Here is a 20,792-nt window from a genome sequence, read left to right as displayed (position 1 = left end):
ACAAGCCACTTAAACCTACCTACACTTAATTTTGACATTATTAATGTTAGTTTCCGACAATACTGCATCACAGCATCTCTGGCACAATACAGAAGAGAAATAGCGTATATGGAGTGGACACAGAGTCGTCATAGAAACTAAGTCCTTCCTTACATGTTATGTGAAAACAACCTGCTACTTTACGTTTCACTGGATAGGAAAACATCTTAAATACATAAATACATCGCATAAAGGCAACAGATTCAGTCAGTGCTGAAATGACAATTACATTATGTTGATTCACAAGACATTTTAAAATGGGGTGGCATCAGGGTGGGAACAAAATTGCATTACAGCATGAGACCGTAGGCTACCATCTCTGTTGCTAATAATGAGTAAATTAGCTGTAAAATGCAATTGAGACTAGGTAAACCCTGAAGAGATAAAAAAAAAAAAGCAACAGAGGAGAACATTGTGTCTCAATTGATCAGCAGCTTCAAATCAGTTACATTATATATTTTTTATTTTATTTGATTAGATTAGCATAGTGTCAAGACTGAAACGAGGTCAGAGAGAAGGAAGACATGCTAACCATGTCGGGAGCAGGATACTAACTCTGGTCCCTGTGACTCACTGAGCCACCAGCCACCGACCATAATAATTTGAAGGTAATGTGGAAGGAGTACCGCAGTGCAGTTCAATGCACTTTGAAATAACGTTAGAACAAAAAATGTCTTTGGTACAGTAACCTTTTCCCCGGTTGCACGATGAGAATAAACCGTATCATTATAGCTCCATTGAAACATGAAGTGAGTCAAAATTCCACACTAGGATTGATCCAGTTAGGTGGGCAGTGTGAATTCAGAGCACTTATATGCTTGCTGAGGCTAGCGAGACCCACTGGCTTTGCTGCTCAGCTGGGCAGAACTGAGTGGAGCCAGAGCCATTGATTGGGAGATGGAGAGTCGAGCAGAGGCGGATGGTGGCAGAAAAGATGGAGCCCTGCTCTAACCTGGCATGTGTCCCCTTTGGCCCGAGGGTGGGCGGGCGGACACGGACACACACACACAAACACACCCCCCCCCCCCCCCCCCCCGGCAGCCATAGGTGTCTGGAGAGATCCACACAGCCTGCTGCATTGATTTCCTGCTTGGCATTAGTAAGCAGTGAGTGACACGCTGTGAGGATTGGGCCATTCTCCGGACCACAGCACACGCAAATAAACACGCCGCAGTCTGTGTATTGCCTCTCCCTCCATCTGATCTCGCTCATATGTGCGCTCACACACAGACACGCGTTTAAAAACGCATTCACACACATAACCTGTTCAGTTTGGTCGCCTTGCCGTCACCTCATTTCCACATCTGTCCCCCTCTGCCTTTTCCTCCCCGCCCACTCCCATTATCTTATTGTGCATCTTTTCCCCTGCACCCTCCCTTCCATTCTCATTAAAAGAAATGGGTTTTTCTTGGCTACACAAAGCACTGCTGACTGCTTGGGTCGATTGGCATGGCGTCATACCAGCAGAATATGAAAACATGCTTTATCGGCACACAAACACACACACACACACACACACACACACACACACTAGAGGAAACAAGATGGTTGCATCTCGTTTCCACCATATCCTATGAAGATGTTTGGCTTTAACTCTTAATGCCATATTCTATACTATATATACACCCAGGGTTCTTATGAAGCATTTTTCTATAGAAATCCAAAAACACACAAACTATGAACGTCACTGTGTGTATGTATGTGCCTGAGAGTTGTGTGTGCGCCCCCGAGAGTAGTAGTAGTAGCATGTGCAAGTTGTGTGTGTCCATGAGCAAGTGCAAACACACGTGTCCCCCTCTGAAACTCTCTCTCCCTCCCCTCTGTCTTTCTGTACTAAAGCATGGCACGGTTATTAGGTGCAACGCAACAGACCGGACATTGCCAGAGGGGTACACCGGACAGTGGCCAGATATGAGGGGGAGCACTGTTGCTGTCAGTAGGAGTGATAAACCCGATGCCCAGAAATCTCTGACTTGAAACACCACAAATAAAGGCTCTAAAGCCCCGTTTCCACCGCCCAAGCTAGCTTCTGCTTTGGCTTCGTGGTCCCATGTTATCTCTATGCAGAGCAGCTTTTGAGCTTTGAAGCTTGGAATGAACAGCTTTTTTTTTTTTGCTTTGCTTTCATGCTCACCAAAACTCAACTTGAAAGCTGGAGCTGAACGCTGGAGCTTTTCAAAGCTGCGTGTAGCCAATCAGAGCACAGCGTGGTTTGAGGGGGCGGAGTTGAGATCATTTCACAAAAGGAAAAGGCCCTGCAAAAGCTGTCCACTGCGATTCTCCGAATAAAAAAATATACTTTTTAAATATGGGCTTTATATGAAATATGAAAGGATATTTGGCATCTCCATAGCCGATTTTATCGATAGAAATTAAAGTTTATATGAGAAACAAGTTGTCGAAGCGGTGAAAACAGGTTGTGTTCCGTGTTCCCAGTGGATTGATACTTTTTCTGGGGAGAATAGTTCCTGCATTCACGCCCCCGCCCCGGTTCTCATCGAAGCCATTCATGCGGAGTTGCGGACTACTGCCCAGTCCAGAACGGCGCTGTCCGTCGCTGAATGTGGACTAAACAGTGCACACACACACACGGCTGATGAATTAGCAGATATAGATCGATAGATGGAAAAACAATTAAACAATATAGTTCCAACCGGTGTCGGAGTTTTCCCCCAAAGTGGCCAAACATTTGCCGAGAAGAGGGGAGGAGACGCCCGCTCTCAGCCGGTCGTCGTATGTGTGTGTGTGTGTGTGTGTGTTTGTGTGTGTGATATTGAGCGCCCGACACGGGGACACGTGTGTGTGTGTGTGTGTGTGTGTGTGTGTGTGTGTGTGTGTGTGTGTGTGTGTGTGTGTGTGTGTGTGTGTGTGTGTGCGCGCGAGAGAGAGATCAATAATTTATATTATATCAGTTGTATGATATCGATATGCATGCGCGCGGACATCCCTGATCCGACCTGTCATGTGCCGGTCGTCATGTGTGTGTGTGTGTGTGTGTGTGTGTGTGTGTGTGTGTGTGTGTGTGTGTGTGTGTGTGTGTCGGTCGGTAGCTATGTTGATTGTTGAAACATGGGCACCGTGAATCATACCTTTATTTATGCAATATGTTGCACGTGTTTTGTGATTGGTTTGCTGCGTTCTGAATCGATAAACCAATGGCATATAGATTAGATTTATTTGAGGGAATCATTTCAATTGGTTTATTGCGTTCATGTAGGCCTATCGATGAACCTCATAGCAAAAGTTGAAAGACAGTAGATAGCCTATGTTTATAGATAGATAAAACACAATCCCCCCGTGTGTGTGTGTGTGTGTGTGTATGTGTGTGTGTGTGTGTGTGTGTGTGTGTGCGCGAGAGAGATCAATATAATATTATAATTATAATATTATAATAATAATCAGTTGAATGATATGCATGCGGACATCCATGATCCTCCGACTGTAAATGATAATGTGAAAAATCTAATTAATTATACATCATTTGGAAGTCCCTGACATGAGAAAAACTGGATTAAACTGATATGAACTAAATTATATGATACTGACATGATACTGACATGATACTGGCCATGATACTGACCATGATACTGACATGATACTGACATGATACTGACCATGATACTGACCATGATACTGACCATGATACTGACATGATACTGACATGATACTGGCCATGATACTGACATGATACTGACCATGATACTGACATGATACTGACATGATACTGGCCATGATACTGACCATGATACTGTCATGATACTGACATGATACTGGCCATGATACTGACATGATACTGACCATGATACTGACATGATACTGACATGATACTGGCCATGATACTGACCATGATACTGACATGATACTGACATGATACTGACATGATACTGGCCATGATACTGACCATGATACTGACATGATACTGACATGATACTGGCCATGATACTGACATGATACTGACATGATACTGACCATGATACTGACATGATACTGACCATGATACTGACATGATACTGACATGATACTGGCCATGATACTGACATGATACTGACCATGATACTGACATGATACTGACATGATACTGGCCATGATACTGACCATGATACTGACATGATACTGACATGATACTGGCCATGATACTGACATGATACTGACATGATACTGACCATGATACTGACATGATACTGACCATGATACTGACATGATACTGACCATGATACTGACATGATAAAAAAAAAATATATATATATATATAAATAATAATATTTATATTAATATAAATAATAATAAAAAAATAATAATAATAATAATAATAAATAAATAAAATTATAAATAAATAAATAAATCATTGTGCCAACTAGTAGGCTAGGCATACTTTAATTTAATTAATTAATAACTTTCACAACTATTTATTTATTTATTATTTTATTTATTTATTATTTTATTTATTTATTATTTTATTTATTTACTTATTTTTATTTTCAGTATCATGTCAGTATCATGGCCAGTATCATGTCAGTATCATGGTCAGTATCATGTCAGTATCATGTCAGTATCATGGTCAGTATCATGTCAGTATCATGGTCAGTATCATGTCAGTATCATGGTCAGTATCATGTCAGTATCATGGTCAGTATCATGTCAGTATCATGGTCAGTATCATGTCAGTGTCATGGTCAGTATCATATCATTTAGTTCATATCAGTTTAATCCAGTTTTTCTCATGTCAGGGACTTCCAAATGATGTATAATTAATTAGATTTTTCACATTATCATTTACAGTCGGAGGATCATGGATGTCCGCATGCATATCATTCAACTGATATAATATTATATTGATCTCTCTCGCGCGCACACACACACACACACACACACACACCCACACACACACACACACACACACACACACACACACACACACACACACACACACACACACACACACACACACACACACACACACACACGGGGGGGGATTGTGTTTTATCTATAAACATAGGCTATCTACTGTCTTTCAACTTTTGCTATGAGGTTCATCGATAGGCCTACATGAACGCAATAAACCAATTGCGCATCTGCTTAAACTGCCTGTTTTCTCTCAGCTCAAGCCAGCTTGAGTGACAGGTACCTTGTACACGCCCACTTTCTCAAAAAAAAGCAGCTTTGAAATGAGTTCAGCTTTGCTTTCATTTCCAGCTTTGGCCGGTCGGAACGGGGCTTAAGGCTTCCCCTGTGGAAAAATACCCCACAAATACCTAATTATTCTTAAGTCTTTAAGCCAAATGTCAGCTAGCACACTGGGATGGGACCGAATCGACACGAGATTTGGAATGTTTTGTTTCAGTCAGCGTGGTACTTCAAGTAAATTATTTTCTGCGGTTCAGTCTGCACGGACCTACATTATGCATGTGTGTGTGTGTGCAAGCGTGCCTGCTTTCTCCTACTATAATCTTTCTTGGCACATAATGAAAGCTAATTCATAGGGGTGTAACGATATAGTAACTATTAAAATAAACTTTTAATTAAACAAAATCGAATTATATCGATATGTAAACAGCAAATATCGTATCGTATCGTTTGACTTTGTATCGCATCATTTTGCAATGGAAATAATCGGTCTCGAATTGTTTTGCAATGGAAATAATCAATTGAATCAATACTAAGTACATGTGCATTGTATTTAGCAATTTTAAGAAGAAAAATAAAAAGATGGGTTTAATTAGTATTCCATTCCATATCACTACACTTGGTCTATTGATAAATGTGTGTATTATCTGTGTTCATGTCAAGGTACGGGTGCGTCCATACAATACGTGTCAAAATAAAATGTCCATCTAATTGCCAGAGAATCATGGTTTACTTAATTAATTATATATAAATAATAAATGTATCCCTTAAAAGAATCTGCACCTTTGCATCTTTCACCCATATTTAATGTATTTGCTAAATGGTTACTGTATCGATTTCAAATCATTGAACCGTATCGTATCGCCATAATGAACCAAATATCGTTCAAGTATCGTATCGTCAACCACGTATCTTGATACGTATCGTATCGCTGTTAAAATGTATCGTTACACCCCTGCGAGTAATTCCTATCTGACCTCCCACTTCTCTAAAGTATCTACATGACCCCCCACCACCCCCTACGGGGTGCACACACTTATACGACACACCAAAGGTCCGCCATGCGTTGGTCCGCCATGCGTTGCATCGTGCTTGCGGTTAGGGTTTGCGGTAGGTTGTCAGTCTAATGACTGTCGGACCTACCCATGGCTACTCCACTTCATACCACTATAATAGGCCTCTCTCTTCCATTTCCAACAAGGTCTGCCCACCGAGTCAAGTTCATGCATGCCAAGTGCTTGCAGGGTTCACAGAGGTTCACTTTGAGGCTACACCGAATTGAAATGGACCGTGCACCAGACATTATGAAACCCTTTCTTGAAGGAGTTGTCTTTTTATTTTCCTCTCACCTCCGTCTCGCTCTCTCCCCATGTCCTTTCTTGGCCATGCACAATGCACATAGACGAGAACTAATACTTTTTCACAAGCACATTCTTTTCTCTCCCTGAATAGGAAGGCTACACAGACGGATTACTTTCCCTGCAGGCTGTCACCTTTGCTGTAATGTCACTTTTCTTATCTTGAAATTAGGGCTGTCAATCGATTAAAATATTTAATCTGATTAATCGCATGATTGTCCATAGTTAACTGTGATTAATCGCAAATTAATCGCATATTTTTTATCCGTTCTAAATATACCTTAAATCAGTGGTTTTCAAGATTTTTCATATCAAGGTCCATTATTTATTCTGCATTTGATCCACGGACCACCATTTGATGACATTTAGCCTTCCAGACCCAAACTAAAGAACTGTATTGATGTTGGCCAATGGTAACATTACGAGAGATAACAGGCCATGTTGATCAAAATAACATGTTTTCTAAGTTTTCTAATTGTGTAGACTTAAATTAACTTAAGTAATGAGACTGTTTAACAATTATTCAACTCTTCAGTGTAAAATTGCCATGTGTCTCTCAACCTGTCAAACTTCACAGTGCGTTAATCGCGCGTTAAAAAAAAGTAGTGCCGTTAAAAGGATTGTGAGTTAACTAGTTAATAGTGCGTTAACTTTGACAGCCCTACTTGAAATACCTTCTCTCCTCAGGCGCTCCATTACAAAGCAATGGGCACATACCTGTAACCTATACACGCTACAGTACTGTATGTTAGGGCAACTGGACTTGTCATCCACAGTTTCAAGTTTAAATAAACGGGTAATACCTTAAGGGAAATGCATACAGTGTGTGTATATATATATATGTGTGTGTGTGTGTGTGTGTGTGTGTGTGTGTGTGTGTGTGTGTGTGTGTGTGTGTGTGTGTGTGTGTGTGTGTGTGTGTGTGTGTGTGAATAGAAACACTCCATGTTTCACAATGAACGATAATGTGTCTGTCAAATGTGCAAAGCAAATAAACTGGACATTGTATCCGTCCAATTGTCCCAACAGGAAATCATCCTCAGTTCATTCTCAAGTTCATTTCACTCATAACCTGCTTGGACTATTTTAGAAGACCGTGTGGAATTAAAAATGTACCACTCTGAATTGTGGTTAAGACGAGGCCGTGCTACATATTGCTTTGTGATCCGCGAAGCAGGGCTTTTTCAGACAATGTCAGTGTGACCACATGAATGTGTGACCTTGACACAGTGCATGTTCTTATGGGACACACTGAGACCACACATATTATTATGTCTGGGGTCTGGAAGAGGAACGATGGCTGCAGATCTCAGTCTCATGTTGTGATGGATGAGTTTGGATGGGGATGGGAAGCTCCTTAGATGATCTTTGGCTTGGGGAGGCGTGAGAGGCCGGGGGTGGACAGGACACTGGCTGCCCTGGGGTCACACTCCTCAGCCAGGCTTAGGTTGGCGGCTGCGGTGTTAGTGCTCCCTGGATCCTTCCAGAGCCCAAACGCCGTGCGGGGCTGAGGGAGTGAAGAGCAGCCCGGAGGCCCCGCACTGAAGCAAGGCAGGCCTCTGGAGGGAGGGGGCAGCTGCTTGGTCCTGAAGTTAGCCGGTGGCGCAGAGCAGCCCCCCACTCTACGAGGGACAGAGCCACCGGTGCCCCCCCGTGGTAGCGCTGGCACTGACACTCGCCTGTGGAGGCGGGGGGGCTGCAGCACGCGGGGGCAAGCAGATGCAACTGCTTCGCCAGAGACCAGCCCCATCTTGGTCAGCGGACCAGGCTTGGCCCCAGACTGAGAAGCTGAGGTTGGGCGGTGCCTGGCCGTGGCCCCCTCTGGCACCACTGAGCCCGAGTAGTCCTGGAGGCGGCGGGGGGCGCCGACGAGGAGGCTAATTTCATCTGGGTTTGGGGCCGGAGGTCCTACCAGGAGAGAGGAATCCGTCACGGTGCCTCCAGTTGGCTGGCCAAAGTCTATGTTTGCTCCGCCTTCTCTAATGCTGCTTCTTGTGGGGTCACTGTGGACCTCTGTGGGGGGAATTTTTACTAGTTTTTCCTGGCGCAGGTGCTCTGTGAGGCAGGTGCTGGAAGGCTGTAGTATTGGAGGCTGTGAAAGGAAAGAAAATACATTAATACATCAGTATAATGAGGAGAGCTGGAGCTGCTATTTATTTGTCCCAGTTGGTTTGTCTTTGATCCGGGTGAAAACCAGTGAATTTGGAATGGAAAAAAAATAAAACTTAAGATTCAGTCTTTTATTTGACTTACAAAGTTTCTTGTTTTGTCTTTCCCTTTTATAGCAGTGGCAGCCAAGACTGCCAGTCACAAGTTAACACACCTACCCCAAATGAGAGGTGCGGATACATACAGTAGCCTTTGAGTCAGACAGGCACTCAGTGATAACCTGGCTGGCTGCGTGTCTGGGTTCTGGGTCTTAAGGCTCCCTGAGGAGTTGGTCGCTGCTTTAGGGCTGAGCTACACCAGGCTTTTCAAAGCATGCACTTTTAGATCTAGTCCTATTTTAAAGTGTGCCAGTAGGCACTAGGCAGTATATTAAATACTGGTTTAAAAACAGAATGCCATTTGTAACAATTATCACCTGCCCTGTTTTCTTGTCGGTCACGTGACGTGAACCACATAGGCTGTAATTGTCACTGATTTTGGCACTGAGGAGCATAGCTGTGTGCAGACTTTTCTCTTTTATATATAATTATTAAATCCTGCAATACTGTAATTGGTATTTCACAAGCTTGAAAACATAGTTCTGAGAACAGCATTTTTGTAATTTAAAAATACCCTGAGGAAGACAATTCTGTCGAAACATTCGTTTACCATTTAAAATAAAACAGACTTTCATCGTGGCTACGAGTCGTTCAAGCCTTTAATTGATGCTGGTCATTTCAATTTAGATACCAGCAGCTTGTTGAAATTAAGACGTCTTTGTCTTCGTTCCACATCATGCATGTTCCCTGAGGCAGTTCTTATTCAATTTAGCCAGATTTAGATGTCTGCAAAGAGTTTGTTGGGTTTTGGTGGGTCTTTTCATGTGACCTTTATGCAACAGATAGAATTTTGTTTATCTTTGTTCAGGAATATGAAGCAGATAGAGATGTCTGAGAGAAGAAGACAGAAATAGCAATATTTGTTTTTTTAGTCCTTTATGCTGCTCTTGCAAATGTATAGTATACGTATTATATTAAACATTTCTTTAACAACGATATTTGTTGTAGTTTCTTTGTTTTGGGCGCATTTCTATTTTGGAACAACATACATTGGCAATATTTGTGTACATGCATGAGTACTTGGATGCATATTCTAGGACAGTTCTTTATATGCTTCCTGCATGGCTGCTCCACCAAATCATTTAAAGGTACTTTGCAATATCTACTGTACCTACTACCGTATGTGCATTGTGCATGCACAGTTTAAACAGGATACTTGACCAACATGTTTTTCCACATTAACCAGTTCAGCATGGTGGTATCCAGCCAGTCTGGAACATAATGTAGCTCCATATGGACTATTACTTTAATCTCTTCTCCTGACACTGATGCATGTACTAACTAGCTGTAGTTGGGTATAAGCTGGCTACCTGCCACCTTATTATTCAGGATTGTATCCAAAGCTGCACATAACAAGCACGCACGCACACACACGCACACGCACACGCACACACACACACACACACACACTCTATTGAAGCTAGCTCAACATGTGGTTTTATTCTAAATTATACACTATTAATTTGTTGAAATGAACGTGCCAGAGATAGCCCATGGCAGGGCTTTTCTGTATACAATTTTGTGTAGCTATCCTGTGTCTCCACAGCTCTACGGTTACAGCTTTGACTCCCATTGGAACAGGACAAGTCAAAGACTACTTCAAAGGATATGTACTCATACAGCTGTGTACAAGCCACAAAGCCTGTACACAGGAAATTAACATGAAAAGATTCTGGAAAAGACTGGAATACATATTAAGACTGTGTAGAAAATAAAGAAAAATTATGTGTATTTTTTAAACAGGTTACTGCTGTCAATCCCATGTAGTATGTAATGAGGGAGTGGCTGTGGATGACCAAGACCATAGCGCCATCTGCTGGCTCCATACCACCACACTGCACTCACCAGCCTTTCATAGTAACCCTTCCCTAAGCCTGGGGTTTCATTTCTCAGTGGGCATCTTCAGAGACATTCTAGCTTTTTTGCAATGAGGGCGGCAAAGCCACAACATGTATAGCTAAATGAAGCCTCTGTGCCAAAAGAGCTGTGAGCACAGAAAAGGCTACATCACTAAAATATAGCACGAAAATCTATCATCCAAATAAGAGCTATGAGAGCTCTGTGACGTCTGTGATAGGGAGAACAGCTTTTTTCTTTCATAGCCAAAAACCACAGAGAATAATTCGTCCCCCATGCTCTGAACGTGATTTCTCAGTAATGCGAGAGTTCCACAGAGAATTGCATGGAGGAGATGGAAAATGGTGACAGAGGACTTTTGCAGTATAATTTATCGGGGGATCAGCATAAACATCTTATCCGCAGCAATGCTTATACACTGAAAAAGTCATCAACGTTAATTAAAAAATGTGGTTACATTTGTACACGCTCAGAGTTAAATTAACACAGAGGATTTCTACTGTGTATAGCATTTGAACAGAGCAGTTCCTGTAGATACTGTACTAATTGAAAAGCCCATGGCTATAAGAGTCATTTTCAAACCGCTGAATGCATATCGGTATACAGTACATTTTTTAATACAGTACATTGTAGGTGATATGCATATTATGCATGGTAGTGACTCCTTGTTTGATGGTGCGTCTATTGCACTGTTCCCCAAACAGTGGGTCAAAATAAATATCTAATTTCCATAAATGAATTTTAAGCAAGTTTAAGCAGATGTGAAAATAGCAGGTATACAAGCTCACAGTGTGAGTTGTAAGCTCGTAGATCTTCCATTTTCACTAGTTTGGGTCCCGGGCAATCGTCTAATCTCTCTTTTGGGTCTTGAGCTAAAACGTTTGGTGTATTGAGTCACATGGTACAAGGTGTACTGTCCTCAGAGACTCATTGTATTGAGTCACATGGTACAAGGTGTACTGTCCTCAGACTCATTGTATTGAGTCACATGGTACAAGGTGTACTGTCCTCAGACTCATTGTATTGAGTCACATGGTACAAGGTGTACTGTCCTCAGACTCATTGTATTGAGTCACATGGTACAAGGTGTACTGTCCTCAGACTCATTGCTGAAGGTGTGGGTAACACAAGGTCTTTACCAGTGCACTGACAAGAACTTCACGTCTCAGTTCACTAACGAGAGACAAACTGTCAGTCTAATCAAAACACCGAGACGCCAATAATATGCAGCCAAGGCATCAGGAAAGTGTCAGAAGCCATTATGATACATTTCTTCCACAGACTGACTCTCAGAATAGAAACGCAGTGGTAATTATAGACTAGCTCACGTGACATTTTGCAAACAATACGTTTAGGAAAGAGCCTGGTTAAAGGACCACTTCCAACTTATCTTGATATAATTGGTCCTCAATAACCCATTCTGGGCGGGGTTCCCTATTTGTACCTTACCCCCTCAGGCCGGGAACCCATATTTGGGTTCTGTACAGTATGTACAGTATTCAAAAATGTAAAAATTTTGATTCTGCTATATCAATATTTGAAGTTTTTCAGAAACCTTAGGTCAGGATTTAGAGGCGTTTTTAGAATCGGCCTTAGGCCTGAATGGGATAATGGTCATAATACAATACCACATTTTTTTTCTACTCAGTTTGTGGGCTGAGGGGAGTTCAGAAATCCATCCACCAGTGACAACATCGTTGGGCAGATTTTTTTTTAAACAAGATTTTCATTATCGTGAGGACGATGGCTTCCATTTTCGCATTGCAACTGTTCAGGAATAGAAAGCTTGCAGTTTCTATTACCTTTGATTCCCCATTGATGATGTCAATGGTGGATGGGTTTCTGAACTGCCCACAGCCCTCATTATGAGACACAGACAGAGTAGAAAATAATTGTGGCATTTTATCATGAACATTAGTGAGGACCAACAATATGAATGCAGGTTGAAAAGTGGTGAAGTGGTCCTTTAAGAGAGAAAATTACCGTCATTTACATGTGCACAGATGAGAGTGGCACAATTATTTGGGTGCTAGTTTAGAGACTTCATAGCGTCTAATATATTATATTGTCTGTTGTGGAAATGGTAATTTCGATTGCGAGTGAATTTAACCGCCAGAGGAGCCAGAGGGGGTGAGGGCGGAGCGCTGAGATTGCTCACATTTGTCTGCTCGCCATGCTAAACTGCTCGTGATGGCAGAGTTAGAATAAAGGCTATAACTCAGGGTGCCGGTAATACGCTTTCAGATACAATAACAGGGGGTCATTCGTAAACTTTATGCCTTCCGATGCGATTCCGCAGAGTTGTTCATAAAGTGCAAACACCTCCTAGGGTGATATACCACCTGCCCTGTGAATGAAAATATGTTTAATAAGGAATACATCAGCGCATGCACGGCAATTCATAAAACTCTTTGTTTGATAGCATGGAACAACAAAACAAACCAAAAAAACGAATGGAACCAAACTATGTATAAAATGTATAACAAAACTGCATACATACACTACGAACACCAACACAACAACAATCTCAGACCTATTTTTCAAAATCTCACAAACTGTCAAAAGAAAAAGATAAATGGATGAAAAATATGAAGGCTTTAGCGAGGTCACAGCAACCAAACAGGCAACAAATAATGTGAAATAACAAAAAAATAAAGCATGGCGGTGACCTCACACTGTCTTTCCCAGGAAGAGTAGACTCACTCAAAGCAATACAGCGAGTCTAGTTACACGACAAGGTCACAAACTCAATAACACCACCACAGCAACAAGGCGTTACAGCACACCCAGTGCAACAAAGCATGCAAAATGTACATGCTACGTAGCTCCACATCATCACATCATGCCAGCCCCCACCCCGGCATGCTGGTGTTGGGGTGTGGCGGTTAGGGGGTATGGGGAGGTGGCATGTTAAAGAAAGGGTTACTGTACCACGCTCTGTCAGTGAAGTACTGTACTAGGGTCTCCACTCCTTGCCACAGGCATTATGTATGGGGAGGCAGAGGGAGAGGAGAGAGAACACGAGAGACGTTTACACAGAAGAACAGGCGAGGTAGAGAGAAAGTGGGAGTGGGAGAAAGATAATGGGGGGGGGGGGGGGGAGAGAGAGAGAGAGAGAGAGAGAGAGAGAGAGAGAGAGAGAGAGAGAGAGAGAGAGAGAGAGAGCTCTCTGAGTGGTAGAGAGACAAAGAAGCAGAAGTTGAAAAGGCCAATCCTGAATCCAGCCTTATCAAACACCTCGTGCATACAGGCACAAAAAAACAAAACCAGGGCAAATTATTTCTTTCATAATAAAGTCCCATACAACTGGCAAGAACAAGAACCCCCTGGCTGTTTTATTAAATTTTTCTATTAAATTACAACCTTACAAGCGCATAACACCCAAATTGTTTTTCCTACCAAACTGAGAGAATTTACTTTTCCACTTCCATTGCTTTTCCATCTTAAGTCTACTAGCCTGGCGGTAGAGCACTGAGTCGGTAACGATGGGCCCCAACACTGCAATCCCTGTGGAGGTATGGAACGCGTGTGTGGAATATGAAGTCGGTTTGGGTGAACGGTCCTCGAGTTACGTGGATTACAGACGTACACATGTACGACACAGTACAGTACATACACACAGAGACTGCATTTATAGATATAGGTGCATTTATAGATAGATGTACACCGCTCTTCTCCCACCCTGCCTCCCCCCCCCACACACACACACAGTGGCAGCACACAGTGGGGCTGCAGACACGTTGTCAAAAATCTGTGGGAACATCTGTGTTATACATACTTGATGCGGAAACTCGTCCGCGTCCCCGCGCCACAGTGCCTGATTCCATGTCGAACCCCACTGATATGGATCAAAGTGCTACTGCACACACTCTTCCCATCTCTAACAGTCACTCTGTGCCGCTCACTTTTACTCCAGCGAATTTACCCATTCTCCTTCTTTCTCGTTACTTGCATTCCCTCCGTCAGCCTTGCCCATCAGCGGAAAAGGAGCACAAAGGCGCTCTAAATGGCTGTGGGTCTTGGTGAGATTGTTGAGGAGTTGATTGTGCTGTCACTGTTTCCACGGGCCTGTCTTTCTCAATAATGTGAGAGCTGGAGCAAACTCCAGACGCAGCGAAATATGTGACATACCTAACATCAAGATGATGCATACACCTGACATGAATGTAATGGACAGGTGTGTTATTCTCTGAGCAACAGATTAATGACGTACATGTATGTAATATCTATCCATCCATCTCCATTTATCAAGCTTTATACCAGGGCCAAGCAAGTCGGGAATACACAGCACCTGTTGTGTGTGAAATAATCGTGTTGTCCTCGTAAACGTCAGCAGCTCCACGCAGTCACACATTGTGTTTTGCACATTCTGCCACTTGTAATGGCTGAGCGGCAGAAAGATGACTCAAAGCTCAGCCAAACAGTTACTTAATTCGATGGATCGGGTTGTCAAATCAGGGAAGCCGATATATATCGATAGACGTTTATCAATCCAGCGTGGGGGAAATTCAGTCGCAAGAGGTGGCACAGCAACACATTCACTGCTATTGACGTAGATCTACGTCAAATTGTGCTTTATTTTTATTTTTTTAAACATGTTTATTGATTTTCTTTAAAGTACAAAGAAGTATTTTCAAAACAATTTACATATATTTCCCCCCCCACATCCCCATGGCAGCACAAATACAAAAAAAATCTTATCACAAAATGATTTCAAATTGTGCTTTATAGTGGTTTATGATAGATTGTGGTCATAATGCTACATACATTAGCATTGGGTTGCTAGGCAGTGAAGTAAACTGAAAATGTACCGTAAGCGAGATGAGTGCACGCGTCCACTCGTTTTCAAATGCCTTTATCTTGGATTCCTTTCCCAGATTGCGCCCCCTGGTCAAAACAAGCTTTATTCAACGGCTCATAAACAACTCGCGGTAACACAATGTCTTCTCCGGGTTAAGGTCAAGTCAGGTCCCAGTGGATCCTTCAAAATAAGGGTTTCACTGGAAAATGCTGCCGCTTAAGAGTAATTATTTGTATTAATAGCTGTCAGTGAATGTGTTACGTTACAGATACAGAGAAAGTACCATAAGAAGGGTTTAGAAGGGGGAGGGTTAGTGACTCACTGTGTCTGCGCTGCATGGGCATGCTGGTACGGGGTGAGCCCTGGTACTGCGCCTGCCACGGGGACAGCAGGGGGGCTGCCAGCACACCCTGCACAGAGAAAAAGAGACAGACGACAATAGGCATGACATGCCACCGACACACGCGAGAGAGCTCACACAAATATCCATGCATGTAAGGTGTTAAGTACAAACGCACAGAGACGCAAATGCAGACTCAAGGAAACGTAAAGTGACACTTGTCAAACACATCAACCTTGTTTGATTGTAATGTTTGTTGCACCCTTTATATTCCAAAACCTGGGTTCAATGATTTAGCGCAGAATGTACAGTGGAAGTGTGCCGGAATTGACACACCAATGGGCACACATGTAAACATTCTAGCTTCCCAAGTGTGTATCTGCACTCTGCCTCTCAAGCGCACTCCCCCACACATGCCCCATCACATCACTAGTATTAAGCTGTGAGTAGTAAATAGTCACCCAAGCATGAAGGACACACACACACACACACACACAACACGGGCACAGACACACAGGTGACATGAGTGTTTAGAATATTAAGAAGCTACAGAGGATTACGGTCCCTATAAGAAAGAAAGAAAGAAAGAAGCAAATAAGGAAATAAGTACAGTAAGCACGTCCCATCCCAGCCAAAATACACTCCCCTGCGGAGCGGAGGACAGGTGCCGATACCAGTGAGTGGGAAATGACATACAGCACTTAACGGATCCTACAACTGCTGATTGCATTTCCAATCCCAACAGTACAGAGCTACCGGCAACACTGTGATCAGTCCGTCTGAGTATCTGTGCCTGCCATTACCTCCCCTTATCCACCGGTTGTCGGATTCACATCGCTTTGGCCTAATGGTTCTAAAAAGAAGCAGCAGAGAGTGTGCTGTTACACCAGTAGATTTGTTAGCGTCTTTTTTGTGTCCTTCACCGTTGCATGCAATGTTCAAGGTTCACGGTTCAAGTTTATTTAGTGTCTCCGAAGGGCAAATTGGGTTGCAGCACAGACAGTACATTAAACAATGAGACAGTACAAATAAACAAACATAGCAGATACCAAAGTACAAAGGTGCACATAACCATTAAAGTGCAGGCGTTAAAGTGCTATGCGATAGGTCATAAAAAGTGCGTGTGCATAGACATTAGGCACGAGACCAATACAGTAAAAAGTAATTATCATAAGGTTATCTCCTAGATCTACCCACAGCAGCATTTAGTGTGCAAATAGAGACAGGGGCAAAGGAGTGTTTGTGCCTATTTTTTGTGGCACAAAACTACTGGTTCGATTACCATGGCTGTGCAGTGTGCACCTCCATTCTCCCCACAGATGACGTTCATGTTTTCTTTTTTCCTCCTTCATTTCTGATGATATAGTGTCAGAGAGACAGGAAAGGCAGGAGAGAGGTGGAAGACATGCAGCAAAGAGCCTCGGGTCAGTTTCAAACCGCACAGAAAGGACTACAGTCTTAATGTATTTGTATGGTAAGTACTCTTACCAGGTGAGCCACATTATATATTCCTATGACCCCATGGCCTTGCCCTTCACCCTTCCATTTGTACGTAATATATCTCATGAGACTCTGCAGAAGGTGAGCCCTAAGCATTTGAGTAACCTCATGACCTTTTTTCCTCTGGCCAAAATGCCAGGTTACATGAAATGCTACTACCTGCATGCATTAGGAACAGGTCTCTAGGGCTTTTACACCTTGTGCTACATTTTCAAGTCTGGTGCCGTACAGTATGAGAAAGCTGGGAAAACGACATTATGAGAACAACTACAGTTAGACAATTCCAAACTCTTCTGTGCTGCAACGCTTGAACGGTGTGTAGCAGAGCAGTTACACTAGTATTACACTCCTATAGGCAAGTGTGTCACACAATATGTGAGTGTAATGCGTCTCAACTTTACCAAGCTAACTTTTGTAGGCAGTCCCCATTGTGGATTACTAGTGATTCTCACCTAACATACTGTAGGTATACAAATCTACTGAAACCTAAAGAACGTCACAAGGATAGATTGACAGTTGAAATATGTTAAGTAGACATTCATTATATGTGGTTTTAACAAGATAGCAGTCTGCCTCTTAAGTCCTCGAGTCTTTCAAACTGCCAAATCATGCCTTCTGCCCAAAGCAGGGCAAAACATTATGTTCCGTCAGCTTGCATGCCACATGCTGACAGTTTCCAAGAGACCACAGATGGCTGGGTGCCTATAGTCCAACAACTCTTTACACATGTACCTGTACACTATGTGCACGTGCAAAGTTGCAAACATTATTACATTATTTGAGATAAGAGACACTAACACAATAGCGGAATCCTGTTTCAGCTTGAGCCTGTGTGAGTGGGTGTTTAAAGCGTTAAGGGGGGCAACCGGGGGGGCATCATGTACGGCAAACACAGAACCACCTCATCATCTATTAATCTCCCTTCCTTTGCCTGTAGTGGGGAGCTTCCTCCTACATTAAATTGGATCAAATCTCTCACACCAGAGAGGGATGCACGGATCCTTGGAGAGGGAGTGAGATAGAGGGTTAAAGATAAAAAGAGGAGAGAGAAAGCGAGAAAGAAGAGACAGGAGGGAAGGGCCCAGGCTATTACAAAGGCTCCCGTCGCGTCAGGTGGAGGTGGGTAGAGTGTATCGACCCCCTTCTACATCTTTCCTTGAACAACAACATGGGTATCAGCAGAAGTTTTCCGAAAGGAGAGAGCTCAGATGGTGAGAACAGGATTTCTGGGCTAACTCTTTGATCCTGACAACTACTATCAACAGTAGCGTGCGCACACACACACACACACACACACACACACACACACACACACACACACACACACACACACACACACACACACAATTATATTTAAAAAAATCACACCTGTGTGAACTGAGTGGTGCAACTCCCCCCCCCCTCCCCCTCCTCTCTCTCTCTCTCTCTCTCCCAATCATTAGCAGGCAACAGTGCAGCACTATCTCTCTCTGTTTCTGGCACAACAGCGCCCCTACTGGTACTAATAGTCATACTGGTGCTCATTAACGTCACATAGGCGGACACTGAACACGGACATTGCTGTTCCTTGGAGTGGTTGCAACACTCAAAAAAGACCTGGGAACACTTCCCACAGTGGGCCAGTGGCTGTTGAAATGGGACAGTTTAGGAAGCATATTGATGATTGATTTTGAGCCGTCTTGCAATGTAGAAGTGAAGTGACTGTACATGGCAGGGTGATGATAAGGCAATGCAGCTGTAGCTGCATCTTCATTCATGCTCGTCAGATCGGCGGTCTAAATATACAATATATTTATGCCGATGGAAGCATGGGCTTTGACAATTATTTCTCTAGAAAAATGGGAGGGAGGGGGGGTTAAGATTATGTCCCATGAGAACTTTTATGGCACTGAAGATATGAAATAAAAACTAATAATACTAATTTACGCCAGATGGACGGGACTGTTAAATAATGACCAAGCTCTCAGATTGGAACCATTCATGTTTTTATGGTGGTCATTAACTTCCTGGGTATTAAAAAGAGGGGCATTATGTTCTCTTGGCATGAAAAACCTGAGTTTGTGTCCCAGCATGCATTTTCTTCAATAACCCCCACCACCACATAGCTCAATACCATTACAGTACCTTGGCACTGAGAAATTTCATTCCAATCTCTGTGTTTAATTGATTTTTCCTCAAACTGAAAGTTTACATGTCCCTTTACTGGCAGAAAAGCAAATTTGCGGTCCCCTGCACATTAATCTGATGATTAAACGACATCCATGTCAGTTGGTCCTCCCAGACCTTTCCAGAGTGCAGTGAAATACAACCCCTGTGGGACAGTCAAAAACGAGAAAAGGGCAAAAAAAAAGAAAGAAGGTGTGACGTCAATGCAAGACGGCTTACCTTCAACCTTTGCACGCGGCTTCTGAAAGTTAACTCTTTTTTTTAGAAGACAAGCTTTTCACCCAACAGCAGCAGCGTGTACAAGGATGACGCTATCAGACAACACGCCTGGCCTTGTCACTGCCTTTATCTGTTTAAATTTGCTCTAATCTACTACACGGAGCTTCCTGCGGCTGGCTGGAGATAATGCCACGGAATACAACTTAAGTCTGGCCACAGCGTCTCACTCCACTGGCTCTGGCAATTAAGTTCTCACCTGTCCAAGACGATAAAGTTGAAAGTGAGTGTAGAGCATCTGCAGTGGTGCGCATCTGAACACACGCATGCATGCGTGCATGCGGGCGTGCGTGCGTGCGTAAAATGCAGGGGCAAAGGCAAATGGTATGTGTCGTCAAAGACTTTCCCCAGTACACAGTTAAATCTTGAATGTTATGCCATTTGACTCTTACCGGTCAATTTACAGTACTGCACAGCACTTTTTACTGTGTAGGAGAGAAAACCTCTCATCATCCCACAGCTGAACGCTGATCACCACTACACTAAGCTCTGCCATCCCTCACTCGCCGTCTGCGTCTCTCCCACACAACACACACACCTCCAATTCCTCTTTCATGCTTCTCTATAATGTGAAAGGCATCGCTTCTTACAGTGTATTTTCCTCTCTGCATCTAGCAGTCTCCATTTGCCTTCCCTCCCTGTAGCCATTATCTCTCTCTCTCTCTCTCTCTCTCTCGGACAGGGTGTCAGTGAAATGCTCTAATTATGACTGAGGTAACAAGGAGCGAGGAGAGGAAAGTGAACGCAAAAATCAACAACACCAAGACTAATGACTAGAGACAGAAAAAAACTAAGGAAGATAAAGAGAGGGAAAATAAAAAAGGCTATAGATTAATAGAAAGAATGCGGGAAATAAAGAAGATAAAGAGAGAAGCACAGAGTGTGTGTGTGTGTGTGTGTGTGTGTGTGTGTGTGTGTGTGTGTGTGTGTGTGTGTGTGTGTGTGTGTAACTCAGGTTGTCAAAATGACTGATGAATGATTACATTTTGACACACACTTGGGACTTGTTTTGTGTGGGAACCGTGGGGAGGGGAGGATCTAAAGTGGAGTCAGAGCTGAGAGCA

The 20,792-nt window shown here is 43.0% G+C and overlaps 1 protein-coding gene across 2 annotated transcripts in view; it reads right to left on the bottom strand.

The window, feature by feature from the left end:
- Window positions 1-5,013: 5,013 nt before the first annotated feature.
- The window catches only part of ccser2a (coiled-coil serine-rich protein 2a), an 83,545-nt gene continuing 67,766 nt past the window's right edge, over window positions 5,014-20,792 (bottom strand). The window contains exons 10-11 of one of the 2 annotated variants that reach the window (XM_083775747.1): window positions 15,769-15,856; window positions 8,390-8,613 (exon numbers count right to left, since the gene is read on the bottom strand). In XM_083775747.1, coding sequence (XP_083631873.1) covers window positions 8,522-8,613; window positions 15,769-15,856 — 180 coding nt within the window. In that variant the 3' untranslated portion in view covers window positions 8,390-8,521. Of the gene's footprint in view, window positions 8,614-15,768; window positions 15,857-20,792 lie in introns of both variants that reach the window. The other variant, XM_083775746.1, reaches the window with a different exon arrangement.

Source organism: Protomyctophum parallelum (assembly GCF_964188405.1).
Source record: "Protomyctophum parallelum genome assembly, chromosome: 10".
Taxonomy (NCBI): domain Eukaryota; kingdom Metazoa; phylum Chordata; class Actinopteri; order Myctophiformes; family Myctophidae; genus Protomyctophum; species Protomyctophum parallelum.
The sequence above is the reverse complement of the archived record's forward strand: the minus strand, read 5'-3'. Positions and strand labels throughout refer to the sequence as shown.